This window comes from Lissotriton helveticus, chromosome 1_1, assembly GCF_964261635.1.
Source record: "Lissotriton helveticus chromosome 1_1, aLisHel1.1, whole genome shotgun sequence".
Classification (NCBI taxonomy): Eukaryota; Metazoa; Chordata; class Amphibia; order Caudata; family Salamandridae; genus Lissotriton; species Lissotriton helveticus.
In genome coordinates this window covers 987,313,105-987,340,498 of record NC_136057.1, presented here as the reverse complement: position 1 = coordinate 987,340,498, position 27,394 = coordinate 987,313,105, and the positions used below count along the sequence as shown (strand labels likewise).

General features: G+C 46.5%; 1 protein-coding gene across 1 annotated transcript in view; it reads left to right on the top strand.

The window, feature by feature from the left end:
- The window catches only part of PLXNA4 (plexin A4), a 1,016,639-nt gene that overhangs the window by 611,302 nt on the left and 377,943 nt on the right, over positions 1–27,394 (top strand). The window contains exon 8 of the mRNA XM_078677443.1: positions 18,429–18,582. Within this exon, the coding sequence (XP_078533569.1) occupies positions 18,429–18,582 (154 nt within the window). The remainder of the gene's footprint in view (positions 1–18,428; positions 18,583–27,394) is intronic.

Genomic DNA, 27,394 nt, shown 5'->3' with positions numbered 1-27,394 from the left:
CCAGGAAGAGTCCAACATCAAAATCCCTACAGGCGCAGGTATTAGTTAGAATATATCCTGAAAGTGCGGCCGACTGGTGATTCTAATTTCTTTTTGAGACCAGTAAAACTTATTAAAGTGATGGACACCCAATAGAGGCACATATGTAAAGCTATCCATATCACCCTTTTTCTGGCCATTAATGAAAAACTGGCATCATTTTTGGTGTGTTTATTCCCTGTCTTTTTTGCTGTTTCTCCTCTTGTTTTTATGGTACCCTTGACTTCGTTTTTGCTGGCTTGTTGACTGTGGGAACTTTACCACTGCTGAGAAGTGATAAAGTGCAAGTTGTCCCTGTGTAAATTGTCATTATGATTGGTTATCCATGATTGGCATATTTGATTTGCTGGTAAGTCCCTAGTAATGTGCACTGGGTGTGCCCAGGCCTTGTGTGCCCTGCATCTGCTGATGGGTCTTCCTTGGCTAGAGTGATGAGAGGAGTTGTCACTAACACTTGAATAGGCTGTGGCTGCCCTGCACAATGTTGTCTCCACTCCCTGTAGTGTGGCTGGACCAGGGAGGACAAAACTAATTTTACTGAGCAAGGTAGACTTTTTTTTTACAAAGACTTCAAAGGGAAAAGAGGTATAAGTATTGGACTTAAAACCCCAGACTTTTAGAACACTTCTGGATTAAGGGATTAAGAGGAACCTGCCAAGAAGAAGGGCTGAAGAGCTGCCAAGAGGAGGACTGCTTCTTTGCTGTGTGATTCTTTGCTGGGTTGGCCTGCAGTTGATGCTTCTGTCTGTGGACAGTGGAATACTGGACTCATGCTTTGCTGTGGTATTCTGCTTAAGAACGTTCTCCAAGGGTTTGATGCAGAGATTGCCTCCTGCTAAGAAGTCTGAGAGACACAAAGATTTCACCTGCAGCATCCCTGAAATCCACTGCTAGGAGTTCTGATCTGCATTGTAGTGCCAACTCGAGTTCTGGGCCCTTGAAGGTTGTATTGCTGTTTCTGTTGTTGAAAATCCTCCCTTTGCCCTTCCAGCACAGTTTTTCCTGCTGCAAACACCAGTGCATTTGAGAAGCACACGCATTGCTGAGGCTGAAAATATTGTTGCAGCTCCTGTCAGCGGTCGAAGAAACCTCCGCAGCGCAAGTCTTCATAGTCCGAAACTCCTGCTCCAACACATGCCCTGCTGCACACCTAAAAAAAATGCATGCATCCATCACCTGTCTGCAGCTGCAGAAATCGATGCAGTGTCTGGATCACCGTTGCATCGACCCATAGCACCTGGATTGTTTGACACATCGCACCTGTATGCCAAATCTACATCAATGCTAGGCTTTCAGTAAGAAACCAATGCATCACCTCCCCTCACAGTAAGAAACTGACGCATCACCTCCGCTCAGGTAAGGAACCCACACATCACCTTTCATGCGTGGCAGTAAGAAATGACACATCACTTCCCCAGGAGCAAGAAATGGACGCATCACCTTCCCTGTGAGTAAGAAACTGACGCATCGCCTTCCCTGTGCCTGTTTGGATCCTGTAATTTTGATGCATCCAAGGGAATTTGTACTTAAATAGACGCATCCATAGTTTTTTTAAGGACAGAACTGTTTTTTTTTTAAAAGCCATATTTTGATATGTGTATGTTGGATTTTTGTTGTTTTGGTCTTGTTTGTTTTAGATGAACATACTCAATTCTGTCTAAACTGGTGTGTTGTCCATCTGTAGCGTTTGTAGTGTGTTACTGTGGGTTACATACAAATGATTTACACATTGCCTCTGAAACAAACCTGACTGCTTGTGCCACGCTACCAAGGGGGTGATCAGGGGTTACCTTAGCTGTGTAATCCCTTTACCCTGACTAGATAGAAAGGTCCCTACTTGGACAGGGTGCAAACCACTGCTAACTCGACACCCCTGTTTCTAACACCATTACAATGTGTTATGGAGGGATTTTTTGCAAGAGGAAGATCCACCCTTGTGTGATCTGGAAAGTATCTCTTGAAGATTGGAAAATGAAGATGTACTCTTTACCAAAGCAGAGACTACAGAAAGGAATGCATGGAGCATTGCGTGTTCATGTTTAGGGTTTACTTCCCCCAATTAGAATGAAGATCATTGACATAGAGAACAGAGCCTCAGGTAAGGGTGGCATGTTACGCTACCCTCACAGATAGGGAGGGAACCCAGCCGAGTAGCCCTGAGAAGAAGATTAGTATTATACATGCAGTAGATGTGAACGTGTAAGTATGCTAATTGTTTAGAGCTGCAGTCACCGCTCACATGTTCTGTCCTCTTCCACCACTACTGCTATAGAAATAATTGCATTCTCTTTGACAAAGTCTCATAAAAGTGCCTCATAGATTGAATCCAAAACAAATCAGGTATTTTGCCACTTTGTTGCCAAACCCATTAATATAGGCACTGTCGAAGCTTGGGATTGACCTCCCTATCCTCGTGAGAAGAGGTCGCTCCCTGACCACACCTCGCAGCGCTCGCTCTGGCTGCCTGGGTATCGTAGTGTGACTGCTTACATTCTGCTGATAATAGAAGTATTCACTACGCGCTCGCATTTAGCATTTGCTGATATTAGAAATATTCATCGTGCGCTCGCATTCTGCATTTTGCTAATAATTGAAGTATTCACTGTGCGCTCGCATTTTACATTTTGCTGATAATTGAAGCATTCTTTGTGCACTCGCATTTGCTAAGTGATTTGCTGATTTAATAACTGCATCGGAGCTCGGACTGGCCGCCTGGTTAGTTGTTTGTTTATGTTGCACGGCCATTTTGTTTGTTGTGCCTCGTAGCGAGGCTCCCCAGCACGCACCCCCCTCCCAGCTGCTCCTCCCTCGCCCCTCCCCCTCCTCTATCCGCATATGACAGATGCATTTCCACGCAGTATTCACGCGCAGCGATCGCGCCCCAGGCGCGCCGAAGGTGCGCCAAAGGTAAGCCCGTCTGCGCCAAAGGTAAGCCCGTCTGCGCCCCTCCGCGCCTGGACCGCGCCCAGCGCCCGTCCCCCTGCTCTATGCCGCTCCCAACCGCCCAGAGTAACTTATGATGCCGCTACTCTCCTCGCCCTCAACGCCGGACGCACCCCACTTTGCTGCGAAGCTACCCCAGGACGTACCCACGGCCCATTCTCCTGCCTCTCCTGTAAGTTCAACTGCGTCAGGACCCTCACCAAACACACTTCCTCCACACACAGCTCCGAACCCAACGACTTGAAATGTATCCTACTGAACACCCGCTCGGTCCACAGACATGCAACCGAACTCTGGGACCTAATCGACACTGCGTCACCTGACATCGCCTTCCTTACTGAAACTTGGATGAATGCATCTTCTGCCCCCGACATCGCCATAGCCATACCGGACACTTACAAGATCATTCGAAAAGACCGCACCAATAAAAAAACTGGAGGAGGCATCGCCATCGTCCATAGAAACACCATCAAAATTACAACCAGCTCTGACGTCAATCTTGCAACCGCCGAACACCTCCACTTTCAGATCCACACCGACCCCAGGACCACACTTAGAGGAACCCTCATTTACAGGCCCCCAGGCACCCGATCTCAATTCAGCGACGACATCACTGACTTTGTCAGCCCGCACGCCCTCGCCTCCGAGAACTACATTCTTCAAGGAGACCTCAACTACCACCTTGACAACATTCTCGACAACAACACCACCACCCTTCTGGACAACCTGTCCAATCTCGGACTCAAACAACTTGTTGACACCCCCACTCACATAGCCGGACACACGCTCGACCCTATCTTCACCTCCAGCAAGCACATCTCCTTCGATCATACTACAGCCCTCCACTGGACGGATCATAGCTGTGTTCACTTCAGCTACAAAACAACCCTGACCCACAACCGTCCACAACCCATTCCCCGAAGAAAATGGAACAAAATCACCACCGAACAACTCCTCACATCACTCAGCCAAAACACTCCCACCCTGGCAACGGACCCAGACCTAGCGGCCACCAACCTCAGGCAATGGATTACCCACAGTGCGGACGAACTAGCACCCCTGAAAAAACACCAGTCGAAATCATCCAGCAAAAAATCTCCCTGGTTCAATGATGACCTTAAAAAATCCAAGAAGACATGCCGCACCCTGGAGAAGAATTGGAGAAAAGAACCAACCTCAGACAACATGGCCTCCCTCAAGACAGCCACCCGCAAACACCACCAACTGATCCGATCCGCCAAGAAATCAGCACTTAAGGACCGTCTCGACAACAATTCTCATAACAGCAAGGAACTCTTCAATATCGTCAAAGAATTCACCAACCCTCCCGCAGCATCCAACGACATCACTAACTCCCAAGACCTCTGCGATGCGCTATCCTCCTTCTTCTACAACAAAATTGCCGACATCCACAACAGCTTCAAGAATACTCCCAATGACCAACTCACCCCACCCCCTTCAGATCCCACCCCTCCAACTAACTACCTCAACTCCTGGAACCCAATCACCATTGAAGACACCATTCGCCTCATGAACTCAATCCACTCTGGCTCACCTTCTGACCCCTGCCCCCACTACATCTTCAACAAAGCTGACTCCATCATCGCTCCCCAACTCCGCGATGTCATCAACTGCTCCTTCGACTCCGCCACCTTTCCAGAAATATGGAAACACGCCGAACTCAGCGCCCTTCTGAAAAAACCAACAGCAGACCCCTCAGATCTGAAAAACTACCGACCCATTTCCCTCCTCCCTTTCCCGGCCAAAGTCATCGAGAAAGCCGTCAATAGCCAACTAGCAGCCTTCCTTGAATCCAACAACTCCCTGGACCCCTCACAGAACGGCTTTCGAGCCAAACACAGCACCGAAACCGCCCTCATTGCGGCGTCCGACGACATCCGAGCACTCCTGGACAACGGTGAAACAGTGGCCCTCATTCTACTCGACCTCTCCGCCGCCTTCGACACTGTCTGTCACAACACCCTCATACAACGCCTCAACAACATCGGCATACAAGGAAAAGCCTTGGACTGGATCATCTCATTCCTAGCCGGGAGAACACAGAGAGTCCGACTCCCCCCATTCTACTCAGAGCCCACCGAAGTCATCTGCGGCGTACCTCAAGGCTCCTCACTCAGTCCCACCCTCTTCAACGTCTACATGAGTCCCCTCGCCTCCATCGCACGTCAACACAACTCAACATCATCTCCTACGCCGACGACACCCAGCTAATCCTTTCCCTCACCAAAGACCCCAACACCGCCAAAAACAACCTTCACGAAGGCATGAAAGAAGTAGCCGAATGGATGAAACAGAGCCGCTTAAAACTCAACTCAGACAAGACAGAGGTGCTCATCCTAGGATCCTCCCCCTCAGCTTGGGACGACTCCTGGTGGCCTTCCGCTTTGGGATCTGCGCCCACACCCACAGACCATGCACGTAACCTTGGCTTCATTCTAGAATCCTCCCTCTCAATGTCCAGACAAGTCAACGCCGTATCGTCCTCCTGCTTCAACGTCCTTCGCATTCTCAAAAAGATCTTCCGCTGGATCCCCCTCGAAACAAGAAAGACTGTCACCAATGCACTGGTCACGAGTCGACTGGACTATGGCAACACACTCTATGCCGGAATTACAACAAAATTGCAGAAAAAGCTCCAGCGCATCCAAAACGCATCAGCGAGACTCATATTAGACATCCCGCGCCAAGAGCACATCACCGGTCACTTAAAAAACCTCCACTGGCTTCCCGTCAACAAAAGAATTACTTTCCGCCTTCTTACCCACGCACACAAGGCCCTTTATAATCTAGGACCCGAATGCCTCAACCCCGACTGTCCTTCTACTATCCCACCCGCCAACTAAGATCATCCAATCAAGCCCTCGCCGCAGTCCCGCGCATCCGAACAACCACCATGGGTGGCAGATCCTTCTCCTTCCTGGCTGCCAAGACCTGGAACTCACTCCCCACCCACCTCCGCCTTACTCAGAATCACAACTCCTTCAGAAAAGAACTGAAAACATGGCTATTCGATAAAAAGTAAACCCCTCCCTCCAGCGCCTTGAGACCCTCTGGGTGAGTAGTGCGCTTTATAAATGCATGAACTTGAACTTATTGTTTTTGACAATCAGGTGGTTTTAAGCCAGCAAACTGCCTGAGTTATCAAGCACTGGCAATAATTGGGCATTGTGCCATCTGTCCGCCCAAGACATTAATCCCCAAGTCTCCAGTGGATTTTCCTTCAGACCAGTAAGTTTGCACCCATCTGCTGGCTAGTTGCTGAGCCAGAGGGGGGGTATTGGAGGTGCCATTCACATTACCAGCGTGCATGTCACCGAACGTCAACATTGGAAATAGCTGGCATGCTTAGATAAGAGACAGAATTAATTAAACATTATATGAGTCACAGTCTCATTCTTCTCAGGTGGGCGCGCAATGGCTAATTTGTTGGTGGCATATTGGCTAGACAATTATCTCTCTTCTTTTCACATGTGCTCACCTACACATCAATTTATTTAGATTTTTTAATGGTGGAAAACAACCCAAATGTGAATTTATTACTTCTGTTGATTTTCATGCTCTGCCTAGTCATTTCAAGTCAATCCTTATGCCATCTATTCAGAGTGATTGAATGTATGTAGACCCCATTGATTGGTTTTTCACGTGAGTTTGAGTCTCTATGCTGATGTTCACCATCAAAGTTTACCCTTAATTCATGGCTAAATGGATTCATCTCAGCTTTTTCTTTGAAAACACAAAACTTGTGTTTGTTAACCCTTTCGGCGCTCATGACGAGCTCAGCTCGTCATGAGCGTAACCTGCGCTACGCGGATGACGAGCTCAGCTCGTCATGTAACGCGGGTTTTTTTAAATTGCAGCGCGCAGCGAGAAAACCGCTAGCGCGCATGCGGTTAATATTTTTATTTAGTGATATGTATGTGTTAGTAATGGGGTTTCTGGTTGGCTAGGCAGAACCCACCACTCTAGTCAGGGCAAGTAAGTTACACACCAAAGATAACCTGTGCTCACCCCCTGGTAGCTTGGCACAGAGCAGGCAGGGCTTATCATCACAGGCAACATGTAAAGCATGTGTGCAACACACTCAAAGCAGTGACACAATGAATACACCACAAAAGAGACTCCACACAGGTCTGTATAAAATATATAATATATTATGCATAATCCAAGACCATAACGACATGAATCATAAGTACTGTGCATATACGGCAAATACTTTGATGGTCCCTGATATCCTGTTTAAGGCTAACGACATACATCATAAAGTCCTTGGCATGTGGGGCACAGAAAACACTTTAGTCATGATTTTCTGTTGTGGATAAACACATAAATTACTCAGTATGACCAATGATGAAGACATCATGCATTACCTCTAGGAATGCCCACAACCATAAGCTGCTGTGGGCACAGAAACATCTGCACCCTTATTAGCGGGTTACAGTTCTCCTTGGGAGCCCTAGCACAATGATTTCAGGTAGGCATAGGGTGCCGGAGCACCTGCGAGCCTTCAACGAGTGATATGATAATTGCAATGTGTTTTTTCTACAAGGAGACTGGGGCCTAGCCTCATACTGTGACACACCAATGCCCCCAAAGATATATACCAACACTTCGGAGCGCCACGAGGAGACCCCACTGGGTCTCCCCACATCCCAAAGTGAGAGGCAGCTGCCTGTGACCGCTCGGCGTAGCTGCTGAGATCAACACAGCTTTTTGAAGCACACGCCGCTCCAACGTTGCAGCATGTCTTGTACCCTGCATGGCCTCTCAGACCAATGTTTAGAAATGCCTGCAAATGAAACCGCTCTGGGTGGGGAAAGGGCTGCTGACTTGGCTGGCCCAGGACACATTACATTTTATGATGTTTTGCGACTTTTTCACCAATATTCACAGAAGATATCTGTTAACTATACCTATACTGAGAGGAAGGGGTTTTACTCAGGCTAGACCAACGCTAGTTTTTCATCAAGCTTTGTGTAACCCTGATTACATTTTTAATATTGCATCCTTTTTGGTAGCAGCAGTGAGGATTAAGAACAAGAGAACTTTGAGGATGAGTCCATCCAAAGGTACTACTCATTAGCTATTGCCTAATTCTAGTTTAAGGGATCTGAATATGTGTTAGGTTCCATTATGAATTGTAATATCTCCTATGTATTTTTAATGTTATGTTTAAAGATTTGTAGTAGTGTCTATGTTTATGTTTTGTTTGGTACTTTTATGATTTTAAGTAATCGAATAAAGTGGATTCACTGACTGACTGACTGACTTGGCTGGCGGCCTCTTGGTTCAGCCAGCTCGCAGGGTCTGGGCGTTTACAGACCAGAGCGGATGGCTTGGTCTACATGCAACAAAGGCAATGATTTCCAAAGCAATGAGTGCAAGTGGGGCAGTTGGTTGCCAGCGGTGATCGGGTGCACAGCTCTGGGTTCCCGATGCTGGTCTAATGAAAAAGGTGTGAACACCGCTCTGAGTGCTGCACTTGCATTGGGTCCTAGAGTAGCAGTACTCCATACACGTAGGCTTGGCCAAGCAGAGGGTGCTTTAGCATGGGTTCAGAAACGCCCTGTGCTCTGATCTTCAAGCACTCACCACGTACTAGCTCCATCCCAAATGCAGGGTAAATGCAGCCCTCACCACATGCTGAATCTGAAGAAGCTGAAAGCACACACTGTTCTTTAGCCTCAAAGAGTGCTGGCCTGGAATCCTTTCGAGATTTTTAACTGAGCAGGGTGGGGGCCTGTCCCTGGAGAGTACTGGGGTGCACGGAGAGCAAGCAGGCAGGCAACAGGCCAGCACACTGGTTTCCTCAGCATGCTGGTAGTCTCTCTAGCAGCCGAGCAGGTTAGCACAACAAAGCAAAGTAGTCCAAGTGGTGATCTCCCTGGCAGCGCTGCAGTCCTTTTATGCGGTATATAGAGCCTGCAGCATCTGGTTACAAGTCCATGCAGGGTCTCAAAACATGGAGTCAGGGCACCTGTACTTCTGCTACAAATGTCTTTGATGTAGAGGTAACTTCCGAGGAAACCGTAGAAGGGCACAACACCCCCTTTCAAATGTCCACGCCAGCCCTGACTCGAGACAACAGTAAGGGGTAAGTCAGCCCTGTATGTGAGGGCAGGACACAGACTATACAATGTAAAGTGTGAATGCCCCTTTTTTCCCAGCCTAGGACGACTATCAGTATGCAGATGTTACTTGTTACACCCAACCCTTCCTGCGGGAAGGCTGTCTGAAACTATGCACAAAGTGTAGCTGTAACCCAGGCCCAGATGTGGATTGGACTCAGGCTGCAAAAAACTAATAAGCACAGAGAAATTCCCACTTGCTAAAAGTGGCATTTCTAAAAAAGGAATGTAAAACCCAGCTACACCTATAAGCAGGATTTATCACCACTATACCAAACGTACCAAACATGGCAATGCTACTCCTTTTAGATCAGGAATTACCACTTAAGTACCTATAAAGGAATTCCCAATGCTTACTTATGGGGGGAGTAGGCCTCACTGTAGAGAGAATCCAAAAAGTCTGTTTGGCACTACCAGGACATGCCACACAATAAAGACACATGACCTACCTTTTACTTGCCCAGCGCCCTGCCCATAGGGCTGCCTAGGGCCTACCTTAGGGGTGATCTATAAGTAGAAAACTGGGAATTTAAGGCTTGGCAAGTAGTTTTAAATGCCAAGTCAATGTGACAGTAAACTGTACATGCAGGCCCTGCAGTGACAGGCCTGAGACAAGTTTGAAAGGCCTCGTCAGTGGGTGGCACAAGTAGTGCTGCAGGCCCACTAGTAGCATTTAATTTACAGGCTCTGGGTATCTGGGATACCACTGCACAAGGAACTTACAAGTAAATTATATATGCCAAACAGGTATAAACCAATCACACCATGTGTTAGGGGAGAGAGCACACACTCATATGCACTGATTAGCAGTGGTTGAGTGCCCAGGGTCTTAAAGCCAACAAAATGAAGGTCAGAAAATTAGGAGGATGAAGCCACAATGTTTGGGGATAACCCTGCAAAAAGGACCAGGTCCAACTGTATAGTTCTACAGGGCACACTTAAGGATATCTCACTTACATTGATACAAAATTTGTCTTGCATTTGGAAAAAAGACATATGACCATTAAATGTGCAGGCCATAAAGGGCTGAGTGGTCTATATATATGAAACCCTCAATTTGTTTACAATACTAAAGATCTTATGGTTTTAGAAAAAGCTCATGCCTTTCCTGGGTTATTATTTTGAATTTAACCTAGCTAGGGTTTTTTTTTTTTAACAATTAGTATTGATCTCTATGAGGCATTTCTCCACAGAAGTCCGTGCATCATAGCTCCAGTTATTTCAGTATGGTGTGATGAGCATCTTAGATTTTTAAAATCAGATCCCAGCCCATGCAATTCCTATTCTTGTCACACTATTTTGAATTGGAGCTAATACTTCGTCAAGGTTATCTGTGATCAATCGTGGGTTAGTTGGATGGGTATATAAAGCACCATGAAGTTCTGATGTGTCTCACGTAAGTCCAGATTTTCATGACAATCTTTGCCTTCTATGTAAATGTTTCATATATAGATCGCCTGAAACTCTGGCTTGGATTCAGCCTTCCTGGACATTCTTTGGACACCACTGATCTCGTTGGAGTGCCTGTTCTTTCTGACAGAATTAACTCTAGCTCAGACAAGATAGAGTCCAAAATTATTATGTTTTCAAGACTGATTTTATTACTTCATCTTCTAAGTTCTGTTCTGAGTTGTCTGCAGAGGAGCCCAAAGAAGAATTTTTAGATTCATGGATCGTACGTATGCTAGAAATGTATATGTCATGTTTTAGTAATCACAGCTTATGGCGTTACATAGATTGAGACGTATATGGAAACATATGTGATACAGATATATAGACAAGAAACTTCCAAAGTCCTAGCCAGATAGATCCGTTTTGTTGTCCTTCTAGCAGTGGACAGATCTATTTATTTCAGTAGATGAGTGGGTAGGGATTAGAATGGAAAAATGGTCGTAATAGCAAGGCTAGTCTTCGTAGGGTGTCGCAATTACCTCATTGGTGCGATTTTTCTTTCTCTAAACTGCAAAAATTCACCAGTATGTTCAGGATGCCCGAATAGAGCCTGAGACCATTGCGGAGCTCGTTTGCCTAATGGCCTCCGCTCGCTATTGAATTTGCACCCAGAGGGTGGAGTGCCCTGTTGGCCTGTACGCACAGCTTCAGCCTAATCTGAAAATGGGAACAAAGCCTCCCGGGGCTGCGTCAATTCACAAGCCAGAGAAGATTACCAGGGCCCCAGGCCAGTGAAGCCTCGCATCAGAGCAAATCGAGAGCACATTAACGCATCGCTCGAGCGCGAGATTGCGGCGAGGGCATGCTCGTCTCCTAAATGTGCTCATTCTCTCCTCAGGGAAAAGAGGCAAAATGCAACGTTCATTTGCAAAAGCTACAACAACCCCGGCTGTGTTTATCATTGACAAATATTTCACTTCTTCTTCTCCCTTGAGTGTTTTTATTACTGCTCAAAAATGCTGGAGCTATGCACGCTTCAAATGGAGAACATGGCCACTGTTTTTTCAACCTAGGCCAATGCAGTCCGTGATTGCCAATCACTGTACTCATTAATGGACAAACTGGGACATCCTGTAACAGATCAAGGTTGGAATTCAAAATGGGCGAATTCATCGAAAACGCTGTGGCCGCAAGGGAAACATGGCAGGAGCATTCTGAATGATTTCCACGGCCAGTTAATCTTTTCAGGCGTGATTTTGGCTGCTTGAAGAGTGAGATGTCTGCTGACATTGATTATTCATTAGATATGTGGCAAACAATGGTTGAAAATGGATTTTTTTATCCTTTTTGTTTCCTTATGTGTTTGAGCAGAGAGCCAAAGAAGCCTATGGGGAAATTGCATGAATTTTCAGTAGGCCATTAAATCGGAAAAGCCGGCTTTGCTACAGTCTTCCCATCCTTACACAGGCATGAGTATGCGCTCTAGTTGCCTATAAGCCAGTCAACCTCTATACCGATGACAGAAATGCTTATCACTGCTGCAGTCCATAGTTCTTACAAAGAAGTCTATGCTGTCATAAGTAAGTCCAACTATTTTCATCACAGATGGGCTGTGTTAACAAGTCAATACCGAACTATGCCCAATAGGAATGTGCATAATCTGCATACTTTCCTTTGTAGAAATTAAACAAAATGCAAAATCAATTGCACAAGATTACGACTTATTATGTGAGTTGCCAGTTTTAACATATTTAATTTTCTGTGTGTGTAAAATGCATACTTGTGTCCACTTCTGGCACAAAAATGTTTTTGGGTCCAACAAAAAGCACAAAATTGCAAGTGACAGGAACAACAGCTGCTGGATATCAGTTCAATTATGCTTTCCCATGGTCCCATGATAAGATTTTTACCTGAATGAAGCACCAATTGCGCCACATGGCGTAATGGCATAATCTCATCGATTTTGCATACAAATTGCATAGCAAAATCCAGGAAATTAACCATGATTATGCAGGCATAAAGGCAATTTCGCCTGGACCTATCTAGAACCAGTGTATACCCTTATAGCCTGGTTGTTAACTATTTGTCCATGATTTCCAGAATCCTGCCAGGCTTTTTATAAAACCAATGTCGAAAAGATTTTCTGATTGTTCCGTGTATTACGTTTTTTCTCTAATTATGTAATTCAATTTCATGTAGATAGGGTAAAAACTTTGATGCAGCTGCCATCTTGGGCCAATGTTGGACACCTCTGCAATATGTTTTTAGGTTATGTGACCTAGCATCAACCTAGCTTGCCGAATGAAAAAAAGTTTTCTTTTTAATAAATGCATATATTTATGAGTAGACAAACCTTACTTGCTAAAACATTTAGTCAACTTATTTTGTATTTTTTTCCATTTATGTATAAGTAAATCAGACTCAATCTCGATAAAACCACATTTAGAAAAGACAAAGTGCTTGGCTAGTTTAAAAGGGCAGGTGGAAGTAGGCTGTGACAAAGAAGATTTGTTCTTAAGCAGGTGCCGAATTTGATCGGGTTTGGTCAACTGTGGGAGAGCAGTAAAGCAAAGAAGCTCAGAGTATCAGAGCATTAAAGGAGACAGAACACAATGGTGAATATGCCTCGGTGGTGGGGATTAGGAGGCAACATGGTGAGCCTGGGACGGAAGAGGAAGGAATTGATAGAAGAAGAAGTACACAAGTGCGATAGGATGGGTGGGTTGGAACCCCATACAGACGTCTTAGAACAGAAATGTTAGCAAGAAGGACGATTGGCAAGAAGGGCACAGCTGGTAAGAGAGACAACGATTTGAGAAGACAACAGCAATAGTAGGACTATTTGGAAGTGGAGGAATAACATCTACAGAACAGTCCATGGTCTGTTGTGCGGCACCTGATGTGTAGCGTATCGACTTAATTGGATTCAGCCACAAGAAAGCCTTTAAAATACGATGCACGTGTTTCCTTCTCCTTTTATAGGTTTCAAAGTGATGGTAAATCTCATCGCTGTGAAAGTGAAAGAAAGGGACATTGCACAATCATAGTGCACTTAAACTCATGTAGTGCTGGAGAATGGAACCAGATACTCTAGCTCCAATCTTTTGGTTCAAGGGATGAAAAGTCCTTGATACATTTCCCACTCTTCTGGCCATACTTATGTATCTTGCGTGAAAAGTACATTTGAAAAAAGGTAAAAACAAAATGAGCGAAAGCATGGACTGAGCATAAGTTAAAATGAGAAACATAAGAATCCACGTTCGCAGTTTACCAGAGATAATCGGGGGTGGAGGGGGGGCTCATAAATGCCACATGAATTTGATGTCAGATAGAAGAGTCAAAGTGGAAATTAAACTCAGTGGGAGGCATTTAGAGGATGGAGACACCAACCAAAAAATGGCCGCCATCACACCGCCAACCTTGCTGTTCTCTTGCCTCATTCAGATGAGGGGTGAAGCAGGTTTTCCTAAGGTGGAGCCTTCGTGGGATGCACCAGCAGAAACCATTGATAGCCCATCTGCTGCTGATCTACCTAGCCATGGTGACATCACCCTGCCTTTCTAGACCAGTGTGACTGCCACCAATTTACCCTTTCCAAGTTTGTTAATGCAAGACATGATGAACGTAGGCAGGGAAAACTCACAATGACCACCATGCACAAGGGGAAAGCTACTGGCGCATTAGAGTCATTGAGTTTTTCATTTTCAGAAACAAAGTCCTGAAAAACCACAAATGCCCGCCTAAAGGATTATAATTTTTTGACAGGGATCCCCACTTGCCACGTAGGGATCTCTAATTATGAGATTACCGGGGAAGCAGATGCCAGGGCCTCCGCTGACATTGTGGTATTACTGGCAATGCCTACATGATACCTGAATGATGCAGTAATGGATGGACTGAAGGGACAGTAGGAGATCAGTGGAAGGATATCAAGAGGTAAAGGATCAAGAGAATGAGCAAAGATTTAATGGACTCGATATCCACATATCGTTATCAACCAGACACACAGAATGCCGGTTATGAAACGACTCCTCGTCCTAAAGGTGAGAAGGAGAGAGCAATTTTCAAGTCATCTTCAAAATATGGGAGAAAACACAACATTATGGAAGCCCACCAACAAAAATGCCCCAAGGTTAAATCTTGCAGAATTTCTGAGGCGTAAATACATAACATTTTGAGGTTTGCACAACAGAATGGGGAGAAAATGCAGTATTTCTAAGCTTTTCCTGATTCCAAGTTGCAGGATGTGGAATGAGAATGTGATAGTCAGCCCAAGTAAATACTACAATCCCACCATGTTGGTATGTACTGGGTTCAGTTTGACCTCACAAAATCCAGTGCATCTCATTATAAGCAGATTTACTTAATAGGAGAAACCAGAATCATGTGGAGGTGAGTGATGAGGGGTCGGTTGTTGGCCATTTGAGAGTAGAGTGATTTTCCCAGTAGCAGCTGGTGTAAGAGGAATCTTTTGGGGCAGCACAGGAAGAGGCAGTGCAAGGGGGTTGGAATTATATTGAAAAAAAAACGTACCTGCCAGTCTTCTGCTCGCTGCTCTGCTCCCCGGTCTTCTCCTCCCAGCTTCCACTGCGGCCAATCCCGAGGCTGCTCTCACCATGAGTGCAGTGTCAGGATTGGGCGGAGCGGGCTTGTTTTGCGCTCCATCGGAAGCTGGGAGCCTGTGCCTGCTGATATTTTCATGTGGATAGGTAAACGTGCCTTCAAGGGATTTGCTAAATATACACAGTTGGATAATTTGATATCTTAGTCAAATGCAGAAATAGCGATTTATCTGCCTAATGAGCTATTCAACAATGATTTGAAAACAAATTCCTTTTGAGTATAAGAATCAATCTTCGCGAGAAAATAACTTATAATAATAAGCAGCAAAGACACGGGTATGTCTTAAAAAATATAGTCAATTTTATCTTGTAAATTCATAAAGGGTACTCAGAATAATACAGACATTGAAATCAGAAGGCGGCTGTTATAGTGACTAAACCTTCACAATTCCAACTCTAGACACATTCTCAAAATCTTAAATACAAACAAATTCAAAACAGAAAAGTGTCTTTGTCGACGTTTCGGTCTCTCAGGCTTGCGTTGATTAGACCATCCTCAGGACTATGACGTATTGTAAACAATTGACCCCTGTAGTCAGCAATATTATCGTGTGTCTAAAACAGCCTACCACGATGGTCGAGCCATATATAATGGCCTTCACAAGTAAGGTCCTTAGAGAATTAGCTAGACAATTTCTTTTCAAAATTTTGCCGAACCAAGTCTTGGCGATTAATTTGTCTATATTAGATGCAAACTCCGATGCCTTGGAGTCTGTGATCTCCAAGCGTGACGGGCACAAAGGGGAGCAGTTGTGTCCTCATCGAAAAGCAGCACAGCTGGGTTGGAGAGATGTCAGTGCGCATGAAGGTTTGGCTGTCTTAAGATGGCCGGCCAAACCGTCATGCGCACTGATGGCTTGGCCCACCACTTCTCTTCCCCCTGGTGCAGTGCTCGTCCCCCTCCCCCAAGACTCAGTCACAGGTCAAAAAACAAAATGATCTGCATTAAGATCATTTTATTTTTCGTTTGCCTCTATGGACAGGCTGGCGACGCTACTCCACCTTGGCGGAGGAGCCGCCCCTGAATGTTCCTGAATGCCCAGGGAAAATGCCAGACTGAAAGCAGGAAAAGAGGATTAAGTGTTGTTATAGGTGGAGAATCCCCCTGCAAAAAATATAGTGAAAGAATACCCTGATGCAATGTTATAAAAAACGTTTACTATTTAGCATTCACACATGTATTACAATTTTACACTACTTTGGCTGCTAGCGTCCAAACGTCTATTTCCAATTCAAATTATGTTTCCATAATACAAACTAACTGCAGAAATCCCTGCTTTCTCTGCCTCACTGACTGCTTAAAATGTTATAAATTCATATTGCTATAACCTGGTTGCCTAAAACTAGCTTATTAACCGAAAGTCCTTAGCCCGATGATGTGCTTTGCTGTCGTTCTGCCACACTATTTTATATGTTACAAAATTCATACAAAACGGCTTCAGAAAGCCGACTCAAGCCTTCCCGCTGTCTTCAATCCTCTTGTTAGCGCCCCTGTACCTGTACAATATAAAATAATATATTAAAAAACATACTACATAAAAAGTGGCATTGATTTCTCTGTATAAAAAATGCCCCTGATTGCAGGCTGCTGTGGCAATTATTTGGAGGGAATTATCTGAAACATTTTCAGGGACTAGGTAAATGGACCTTCTCATAGCAATGGCGCGGAGTAGAAAGGATGCTTCGGCATAATGGCTGCATCCTTGAGAATTTCAATTTGGTTGTCTCTCCCATTCTTGCTTGAGTGGGCCAATTGAATCCAGAGGCCGCAGACTCTATTATTACTGTGTATTTCTCTAAAAACTTGAACCCGTTCGTATTCAAAGAATGCCATTACTTAGTGACGCTGTATCATACTTTATAGATTCAACCCCGCCTTTTCTCTGGGATTGTGAGTTTTCTTACTCACTCTGTCTATACTGAGGTGTTGGCGATCAAACTGTGCTATTGTTGTTGAAGTTGTATAGACGGGGTCACTGGAATTATGCAGTAGGAGAGGGCCAAATTATGTGGCAGGGTTGAGTAAATTATGTGGCAAGAAAAGGCAATTTGTTTGGACTAAGGTGGCACATTTTATAATAGTAATACGTCATTATTTCATCATTTTTAAACTTGGTAACATTCTCTGGGCATTGGTTGCCCCTCATTCATACAAGGTTAACATCCAAATCTAGCAATATGCAACAAAAAGGTGACCAGTCCAACTTTTCAAAGGGCCTCCCACTGAGTGGCAACATGGGCCATCACATTTTTAGTAACTTTTGAACCGTTTGAGCCAGAAGCTAAACATTTTTGGTGTTAAAATCTGTAGATGATGTGCCAGATGATGGGTTATGTGACAAAGGTGGAAAATCTATAATTATGCAAAAATCACAGCGGCTGCACAATCGCATAATTCCAATGGGCCTCTGTAAAGCTCACTCTCACTGCAAATTCAGACTGGAAACCAAGTCACCTTCACATAAATGTTCAAATCATCCCCATATTACAGCAAGTAAAGACTTCAAAATAGTTCAACATGGGTATGGCAGGGTCATGGCAACCGATCCTGATCTGAAAACCGTCCCTCCAGTGAAATTGTTCTTGCTGGTTCTACTGCAAACACGGACTGCGTGCTTATCTCACCCATTTCCCTTCAGAATCAATACTATTGTTGAAAATGACTATAAGAACCTGGGTGTTAGTTTCTTTTTAAAAGCCATAAACAGTTATATCTTCCACTGAGAAGAAAAGTCACCATTTGAATAATGGTGCATCTCGTAAGGTTTGGTGTAACATTAATAGGGATAGCATGTTTGTTACAGGGCATAATACCACAGTTTTTACTGTTTCTTAGAGATATTATTATTAGCAGTTTAAATGTTTCTCAACCTATCGGCTACATACCTATAGAAGGTCTAGTTGACTCAAGCACTGCTGGTCACCCTAGATGCCAGCGCTTATCTATCCCAGAGACAGCTTTTCTGCAAGCCAGGAAGTAAACCATGTCTCGGTCACTAAAAGAGTATGTTTTGAACAGCATATTTGGTCACTCAGTGCTTCAAAGGTGTTGGAAATTCACCTGATTTTCTGTTGCATCATGTAATAAAACGTAATTATAATTATTCTATTTAGAATTTACATAGCATTTTTGCATTTTCTGCATGACAAACCTGGCTCCTTCCTTTGGTAATTGAGTGTATTCTTTGGCTGTTGAGAAGCCTTGACCCCATTTTTAGGTTCTACTGGTTTAGAAGAATCCGTTCATCTGTGTATTGTTCATGAGAAGGTTATATTCTGTTTGCAGTTGGTGTTGGAAGCTTACAATGTTCCTGAGCTTTCAGCTGGGGTCAGCTGCACTTTTGAAGACTTGTCTGAGATGGACGGAACAGTGGTGGGCAACCAAATCCGATGCATTTCACCGGCTGAGAAGGAAGTACCCCGGATCATCACGGAAAATGGTGAGTGTGAATATGACCTGCAACGTCAAGCAACCTTCTCTTGTGTTTAGCAGTAAGATGTAAATTGTAGGATTTTCCGCTCTACTACACAGGCTTTCTTCTGACCCAGTTTAATCTAGTGACAACAGTGCAGGACCTGTCTGAAATATAGAGCACAAAAGTGTGACTGCAGCCTATTGCTTCTGATTAGGATTCTCTTTTGCACTGATCACAGTTTAGGTAATCTCAATCTGACAATTCTGCTCTCAAGCGTTCATAATAGTCTTTGTCTCTAAAGCAAGCATAAAACACATTTTAAATGCTATTCAATTTTTGGCCAGATAAACTGGACTTATCTGGTCCCTTTTCCACCTCCATCAACTTTAAAGTATTTTCCTCTAGTGAATTATTTCTGCTGGTAATTTTTAAAAGTTTACCTTACATTGCCATTTCTTTCTAATGGAGCGCTCTAGAATGATCACTCAAGGAACTTCAAATAATTCAAGGCAAGGCTCTTCATTTATTAGTCCCAAAAGATTGTCATTCTTAGTGTAGGTGAGGACTGTAGCCTGGAACAAATTGGGATACTCCCATGAGCATCCAAAATTTACACCAGCCACCTTTAAATTGTAGTCACAAGATTTGTACTGGAGCAAATCTGAAGTGCCCCAGTGCGTCTTCGAAGCATGCTTGAGCAAGTTGTTTCCATTTCATTGCACATGATCTTTTTAGAGTTTCTCTTGAAGCACCAGCCTTGGTCCTTGGCAATCTCCTTCAACTCAAACTGGAAGATGCCTTTCTACGATTCAGAGGGGGTTTAAACCCCCATTTCCTTATGCCAGCCCATGGTCCTGGCACCAGCCAAGGACCTCAACTGACAATTATACACCTTATCTTTCGCTCGTCCTCCACATCCTCTCTCCTTTGGTAGAGCTGCTTCAAAGTAACCGTGAAGTGGCACCAGCATGGCGAAGAACCATAAATAAATAAATGCAAAATAGATCATTTAGGACAAGACTTTATGGATACCGAAAAACAACACTGGATTAAATTGGCGATGCTTCAGGTATTTCTTAAATGCTCCACATAAATTCTCTCTGAATCTGAGTCTTTCTATTATCTGCAAATATCTCCCAGGAGGTGTGTTCTAACCTACAAGCACCAGAATCTCTTGTTGAAACCTGTCTCACATCTCAACTTTCTAAACATGTTTCTTTATTGGCATTTACAACTTGTATTCGCTAGGACCCAATGCTGTCTTTTGAAGCTGTCCAACTGACAAGATGAACCCTGAAAACACCCATTATTTACCGAGCGTGTTCATCACCTCCTCAGAAGTAGCAATCGCTATATAAATGCAATGCAATGTACGTTGTGGAATTTTATTATTATCATATACGGATCAATGGGATTCACACAGCATCCCATCAGTACACAACTGTACAAATTAACGAATTGCAAAACAGTAAGGCACTGCTCTAACAAAGGAGATAATGTTACTGATCCGAGGTCACACTCGTGGTAAGTGGCATGCTGCAATCAGAACGCAATAACTGAAAACAAAACTCTGCCTCTTTATCCTTCACTTTTTTTGGGGGGGGGTAATCTTTTTCATTCTAAAGGGTCCTGCATTCTCCTGGGAGAAACGACAAGGTGAAAACTCTGGACACAAACGATAAACCCTTTTTAGGGCGCACCTACGAACAGCACCCACACAACACATAACGTGCACATTTGCATACCTACAAATACAAAGGGGGCATTTGTACACCTCTTTCAGGCATTGGCTACTGTCATGTAATGGTCTTTGGCACTGGCCGAATGAATGTCCATTAGCGATGCCCAAGGCTTTTTGTGGATGTGAAACTAGTCTTCTCATGCATTGGCTTTAATTCCTGCGTAATATTACATTTTTAGGAAGGTCCCCACCGCCTGCACATACACCTCTTTCGTCCCTCTGTGGGGCTCTCCTGCCCGACACCATCCCATATTTATTTTTCACATTTTTTTTGTGAGGATCACATACACATGTATGCGTTCTACACAACCGCCATCTTGGAATGATTCACAAGATGGCAGCCATGTGCACACATATATGTGCATGCATCATAACACATGAGTGCGTTTGCATCATGACTTGTGACTTGCTTGTAAGGATTGTGATGCATGCATCGAGGAATGACACAGAGTGCTAAGCAAACAGTGGCAAAGCCAATCAACACCTTCTAAAACAGAGAGCTATTGGTTTAGCCAATGTCTGTTACAAAGTTCAGACTGTCATATTATTTTACAGCTGATTCATCTGTATTTGATTAGTTGTGCTCATATGTAATGGCATATGATTGATGAACGTTATGCTTGCTGCTTATGTAGGACCTATTTTCAAGTTAGCCTTATAGTTTAATGTTATCTATGTGTATTTGTATGTGCTGTATTTCTGAACTGTCGTTTTAGCTTTGTGTGTTGATGAGTCTGCACGGGTGTGTGCTCACTACATGTATTTTATCCCTGCAAACAATTAAGTTATCCATGAAAACGCCGTACAATTGTTGTCCTCCTTGGTTTTGGGTCTGTGTAAAAGAAAACAAAAGTAAATGGTACGAATACAACAATAGTAAAAATGCAAAGTGCAAAAACAAAATTCTGTTCAGACGCGCATCCTGGGATTATAATTGCAGACGGAAGTCCTCTGTGAGTGGATTGGATAATACGCACCGCGTTCTCCGGCTCTCCCGGCCCCTGAAGTGTGTAATGCGGACACGCCACTGAACACATCTACGGTGGTTGAGTTTATTCATTTTGCTGATGGACAAAATTAGTCAGGTGGTGTGTAAAAATAACACCCAAATCCTCTTGAAGCGTCAACCGCACATGCCTTTCAGCAGGTATTTATAAACCCTGAAACATCTGGAGAGCGGGCCGGTCAGCCCTACGCAGCACGCTTCAACGGTCTTCCTTTAGTGTGGAGATGACAGGGGAAGACAAATGACGCTGGCAGTGCACGCGCCCTACACATCCATTACATGATTGCAATTTAAAAATCTGTAAGTGAAACATATTTGTTTCCAAGCAGCTGTTCTTGTTCCGCGCGCGAAGGCAGTGTGAGGTTGTGGGTCTCTAGGAGAGAAGGCCCACTCCTCCCGCGCACCTCGGCTTTTGGGTCTCCGTCAAGATGGCTTCCTCGGTCCATGTTTTCTTTGCGTTCGCCAACCAAGTCGTTAAACAAGACGCTTTTAACAAGGCTGTCAAAACAATCAGCAGAAGAAATGGCGGGCCTTAGCCAAGGTTGACAATGAAATTCATTCTGCTGCAATTTAGTTTTGGGACAGATAAATTGTGATTCTCAATTTGACTGGATTGATTAATGAGTCCCTCGAGCTAGGGGGGAACAACAGAGAGCTAGGCGGGGGAACAACAGGGAGCAAGGCGGGTCATGGCCTCACATTACACCTGGCCTCTCTTCTTATAATGCTAGTGCTGTTTTTCAAGTGATAACGGATCCGCTGTTGATACAAATAGGCGCTTGTGTTTTATGTTGTGATAGGCTAGTGGGAGGTTGAGGAAACTGTAAAGTTGCTGGGCGCTAGGCCCACATGCTTTGTAAAGGAGCACACAGACACCAGATTGAGGGTAGATAACTGGCCCAGGGCACGTGCGCCCGGCCCCTTTTATTAACAGGGTCACCTGACTGGTGACGCCTGTGGTGGGTGGGTGTAGAGTATATTATATCACAGGCTGACCACTAGAATGTATCCAGCCGGATACTACACCCCTCCCAAATTTTAATGAAAAAAACAAACAAAAGTCCAACCTGTAAGAAAAACAACTAAGCAAAAATCACCACCAAATGAGTTTCTTCAGGCCGTCTGCTGGGCAGTTCTGGAGAGCATGGTCAGGATGGCTTATTCGCCTAGGTGACGTTGTGTAGACTGGCCTGGTCTCGCAGTGGTGAAGTTCATTTGTACAAATTTAGTGTTGATGCATCTGGAGCTGTGGTGAAATCCACTTCGGTGTCGTAGACGATCTCTGTAAGTGAGGCCTTCCAGCGGGGTGTTGCGCTTGGTGACTCTCCTGCTCCTGATGGCTGAGCAACGTTCGACTTGCCTTGCTCGCCTGGACTCCACTGCCACTGGAGCCTCTTGGAGGGCCTTCCCGGCTGGCTGAGATGGGACCGTGTGGACCGCGCGGGGCTTTGCAAGAGCCGCGCAATGGCGTCGCTGAGGAACTTCCAACGGACTCACAGCCAAGTCGCTGATGTAGTCTTAGAGGGTGGTGTCATGGTCTGGACGTCCTCGCCGTCTGGACTTGGGTGCTGCGTCTTGTTCTGCCGATCTTGTGGGTGACCAGTCTTCAGCCGTAACCTTCGTGTTTCCTGCGCCTGACGTGGAGCGGCAGCCGACACATCTCTCCCACTCGGACCCCTTTCGCACGGGGACTCCGCCGAGACCCTTGTCCCCTGGACTGCCACGTGACTGCGTGGGCTGTGCGGGATGTTGCGCAGGCCACGCTTAAGGTTGCTGCGGAACTCTCGACAGGCCACGGTCAAGTCTTGTGTAGTCCCCAAGGGTGGATCTCCCAATGTCCGGGTGTGCTCGACTTCGGCAGGCTTTGGATGAACTGGGGTGTACAGACTGTTCCTGGGTGATTCACCTCTCTGAGCTCCGGTTGTTCTGGGTGTGTGGATTTACTCGGGTGGTATGATGCTCCCTGGTGGTGATGCACCTGGACGGTGGTAAGAAGATGGTAGTTTTCTTCGGTGGGCTGACAGGCGGCGATCTTCTGTCGGGGTGACTTGAGGGAGTGAGAAGGACTTGAGGGACTTCGTGGCACTGCTCTGATGTCTGCAGGCAAGTGCACTACGAGGTGTGATGCTATCGATACCAAGCAGCCGGTGACAAGTGAGAGGACGGTCGAACTGCAAATCGTGGCGCTGAGATGCAGACTGCGCTGCTAGCGGCTTACAATAGGTCCTCCCGCGGAGCTGTCTCTAGTGACGTCTCTGCACCCCGGTGGCTGGCTTGTGTGGATGAACACCTTCCTTGGTGCTGATGCAAGTCCTTGGTTCTGTCACTCTTCTCTTTTCCATTTTGCATGTCTGTGTTGGTTGCCTGCCATGTGGCGTCATGCCACTATTCTTTCCTCCTTTGCGGAATGGCATTGTGCCATGCTCTTCTTCTTCCGACCAGGTCGTTCATTGAATGTGGCTTCCTGCCACCTGTCTCACGTTTGCTCCACATGGACATTTTCACTGGTCGTATCTCTCTTGTGACGGTCTTCCCGTGTCACCATCCCCTCCTCAGGGATTTCGCAGGGTCCCTCTTCGATTGAGGAGCTTCGTGCTTGCTCCGTCTTGGCGGCTGCTCCTTTCTGTCTTACGGTGCACTCGTCCGGACTGTTCACTCTGCGTGAAGAGCTCCTTGCTTGCTGTGCGCTGTGATGTCCGGTCACGTGTCGCTGTGTTGTTTGGAGTATCTGTTGCTGTGGCGGCCTGCCACGTGGGGCCTGCGACTCCTCTCATGCCGTCTTGGGTCACCGCCGACTCCGTCTTGAGACAGTGTTAGGGAGGACACCGTGTGTGGTCTTCGGCCCACTGCGGGGCTTCGATGGGGCGGTGCAGACGTGGGTGCTCTCTTACCTGCATTCAGCAGGGCTTCTTTGTGGAGAGGTCTCCTGGGTGCTGTCTGTGCAATCAGGTTCACTTGCGCTGCTTCCTGCGTGCTTCTGGCTTTGCGTGCTCTTGACGTGCTCTGTCTCGATCTCGGACACTTTCTTCTGGCACTTTGGGTGCCTGTGGTGTGGTTGGCGGTTGTGTCTGTTCACCCATACGGGTGGATAACGCAACCTCTTCACTGACGGTGGCTTTGGGCAGCCATGTGTGTGGTGCGTGCTCTGTACCAGTCTTTCTTGCGCTATTGCTGGGGGCATCATTCCCTTGAGATGTTGCTACCTTAGCTGGTCATCCACTCTGTTGTGGTATTGCTGCTCTAGCTTGGCCGGCACTTGCCTGGGCTGGAGGAGCTCCCGGCTTCCTGGGAGCCCTTGGTAATGTGCAACATCTTTTCTCCTTTGAAAGTTTTGGGCAGCTCGTTGGGGTGGCGCGCAATACACCCTCTCTACGTTTGCTTCTCTAGAGGCTTGCCGTCTTGCTGGGTGTCGCTGAGCTTTGCCTCCTGGCCTGTTCCTGTGCTGGGAGCATGGCTGCTATTGCCTTTGTGTCTTGGGGTGCAAGGGTGACGCTCTTTGGGGCATGAAATTCTGAGGGCACGTCCCGCTGGGCCTAGCACAGTTCGTCACAGTAGTAGGGCTTGAGCATGCAGATTTCCTGATGGTGGTGGTGCGCTATTGGGGTCTGTTAAACACTGTTGCCTGGTGGTTAGTGGAGCGTTGTGCTGTGCTCGGGTGCCGCAGGTCCGTAGGTGGTAGTGCAGCAGCACTCGTTTCTGGCGTCAGCCGTGGTGGGCAGTCAAGTGTGCTTAAGTGCTCTTCGGACGTGCCAGTGTGGACCCTCCTGCTAGGATCACTTGCAGTCTTCTCTTGCTGACCCTGCCACTTCCAGCAGGGTAGTGGGTACCAGGGCCTACCTTGCTGCTTGGGGTGATGGTTGTGGGGTACAGCTGGCTATGTGCTTTGGCCAGGCAGCCTGTCCATTCTTCAGGGCGTTCCTTTTGGGTGCCACCAGGTGGCGCAACAGGCACTGCAGTGGCTAGCCCTGATTGCTGTTGGTTGTGGGTGCTGGAGGAGCTGGTGCAGGGTTCTGTGCCGAGCTGTGCCCAATACTTGTGTGGGGGGTCTGAGGCATTCCTTACAGTTCAGCCCTGTTCCTAGGCTGGGGGTATACTGGTTTCAGCTGCTCTGTGGGCACAAGGGTTCAGACCTGCTGTTCTGCTGATATTTACACTACAGGCTGTTTCCCTCCCGCAGGCTTGGATGGTGTGGCTACAGTACCACCTGTGGCCGCTATGTGGCAGTGTAGTGCGTCCGTGTTCGGCCAGGCAGCCTTTCCTGGAAGTTGCAGGTGTCTACCCTGACTGGAGGCTCACGGCGATGGAGGCACTGTTCCTCGGGGAGTGGCAGCCCTTCACCTGATGCCAGCCATGCTGTCCCGGGGCATCGTGTGGTCTGTTTGAGGTGCGAGCTGCGCGGGGAAGGTAGGACAGTTTTGTTTCTCTTTTCCCGGAGCTGTGAGCTGTTGTGGGGACAAGTACTGACTTGAGTAGCGCTGCTGGCGTGGTAGGCATCCGGTGTGTGGGCACAAGGGAAACAGGCTCTTGCCGGCGCTCTGACGGGGCCGGTACAGCTGAGGGCAGGCTGTTCCTTTCGTCTGGGCTGCAGGCTGGGGCATGGGCAGGCGCTGGGGACGGCCCGCTCTCTGTCCGGGACCACCACTTCCCTATCAGCTCTCTCCCTTGGCAGCCTCACTTGGTTCTCGTGCTGCCGCGAGGGTGGAATCGCTGCCGGTGACCTGCGGGTGGGCTCCGCTTTGTGGACCTGGGGCAGTGCGCAGTGTGGTAATCCAGGCTGCAGGGTCTCGCTCCGCACGGGCTGTGCATGGCCGGGTTACGGAGACTGCGGGCTCTCTGGTAGGCGCAGCCTGTCCCTGTTTCTTCTCCCCCTCCCACCCGCAGCAGCTACCTGTAGTTTCTTCGCTGCGCGGGATGGGCCTGAGCCGTCGCTGTCCACTGCGGCGCCTCACGCCGGTCAGGTCACAGTTCACTTGTCCCTCACCGCCGGCGAGCCTTGTCCTCCATGCGGGTCACTACCCCACGGCCGATGCGGATGGGCACCGCTCGACATGCACTGCACTCCGCGGCGCATCCACACAGAGGGGGCTCACAGTGGACCCCTGAGGTGTGGGGTGGGCTCCCGGTCACCTTGTCTCACACTGGGGCTCTTCGTGTGTCGCCACGCAATCGCGGGAACACCAGCTGCAGGGCGGGATCCCGATCACCACCTCCATCGGCTCACACTTCCCTCACCAGAACCAGGGGAAGCGAAGCCTCCGCACACGTGGGATAAGACCCACTTGTCGCCATTGTAAAGTTGCTGGATACTAGGCCCACATACTTTGTAAAGGAGCACACAGACACCAGATTGAGGGTAGATAACTGGCCCAGGGCACGTGTGCCCGGCCCCTTTTATTAACAGGGTCACCTGACTGGTGACGCCTGTTGTGGGTGGGTGTAGAGTGTATTACATCACAGGCTGACCACTAGAATTTATCCAGCCGGATACTACATCAACTATGTTAGTTTGGGAAAAGTGGTCAGTTTATGTTGATGATGTCATCAACATGCAGGCATGAAGTAAGTTGGTGTGAGTGTGTGTATGTATGTTTATTGCGCAAAATACACTGGCATAAAAAGCATATTTTATATAGAACTGTGAAATATGAGAAGTATTTAATGGTTTCCTTTGAAATAAGAGTTTAATCATCATAATGACAAGTTCCAAACCACGCTGCAGGGCTCTTTCCTTGTCAATGCTGGTAGCATTATGTGGAATGGGTATATAAATTATGCAACAAAAAAGTAAATTATGCAGCATGTTCTCTAGCAGTATTTTCATCCATTTTAGAGTGAAGCAAAATTGTTTGTGAGGTAAGCAAATTATGTGAAATTGTGTCATTTTTTAGCAAAATATTGTAAAATTCCAATAAGGTTTTGCCAAATTATGCTTTTTTTGCTATATGTTTGCCAGTATCCCACATGACTTCTTTCATGCAAGTTAGCAGTTTGGGTGAGAAACGCTTCACAAGATACCGGCAGGAGACTGATATGAGTAAAACAAATCTCCTGGGAAGATGTTTTCTGGACGAATGAGTCTCTCATGTGCA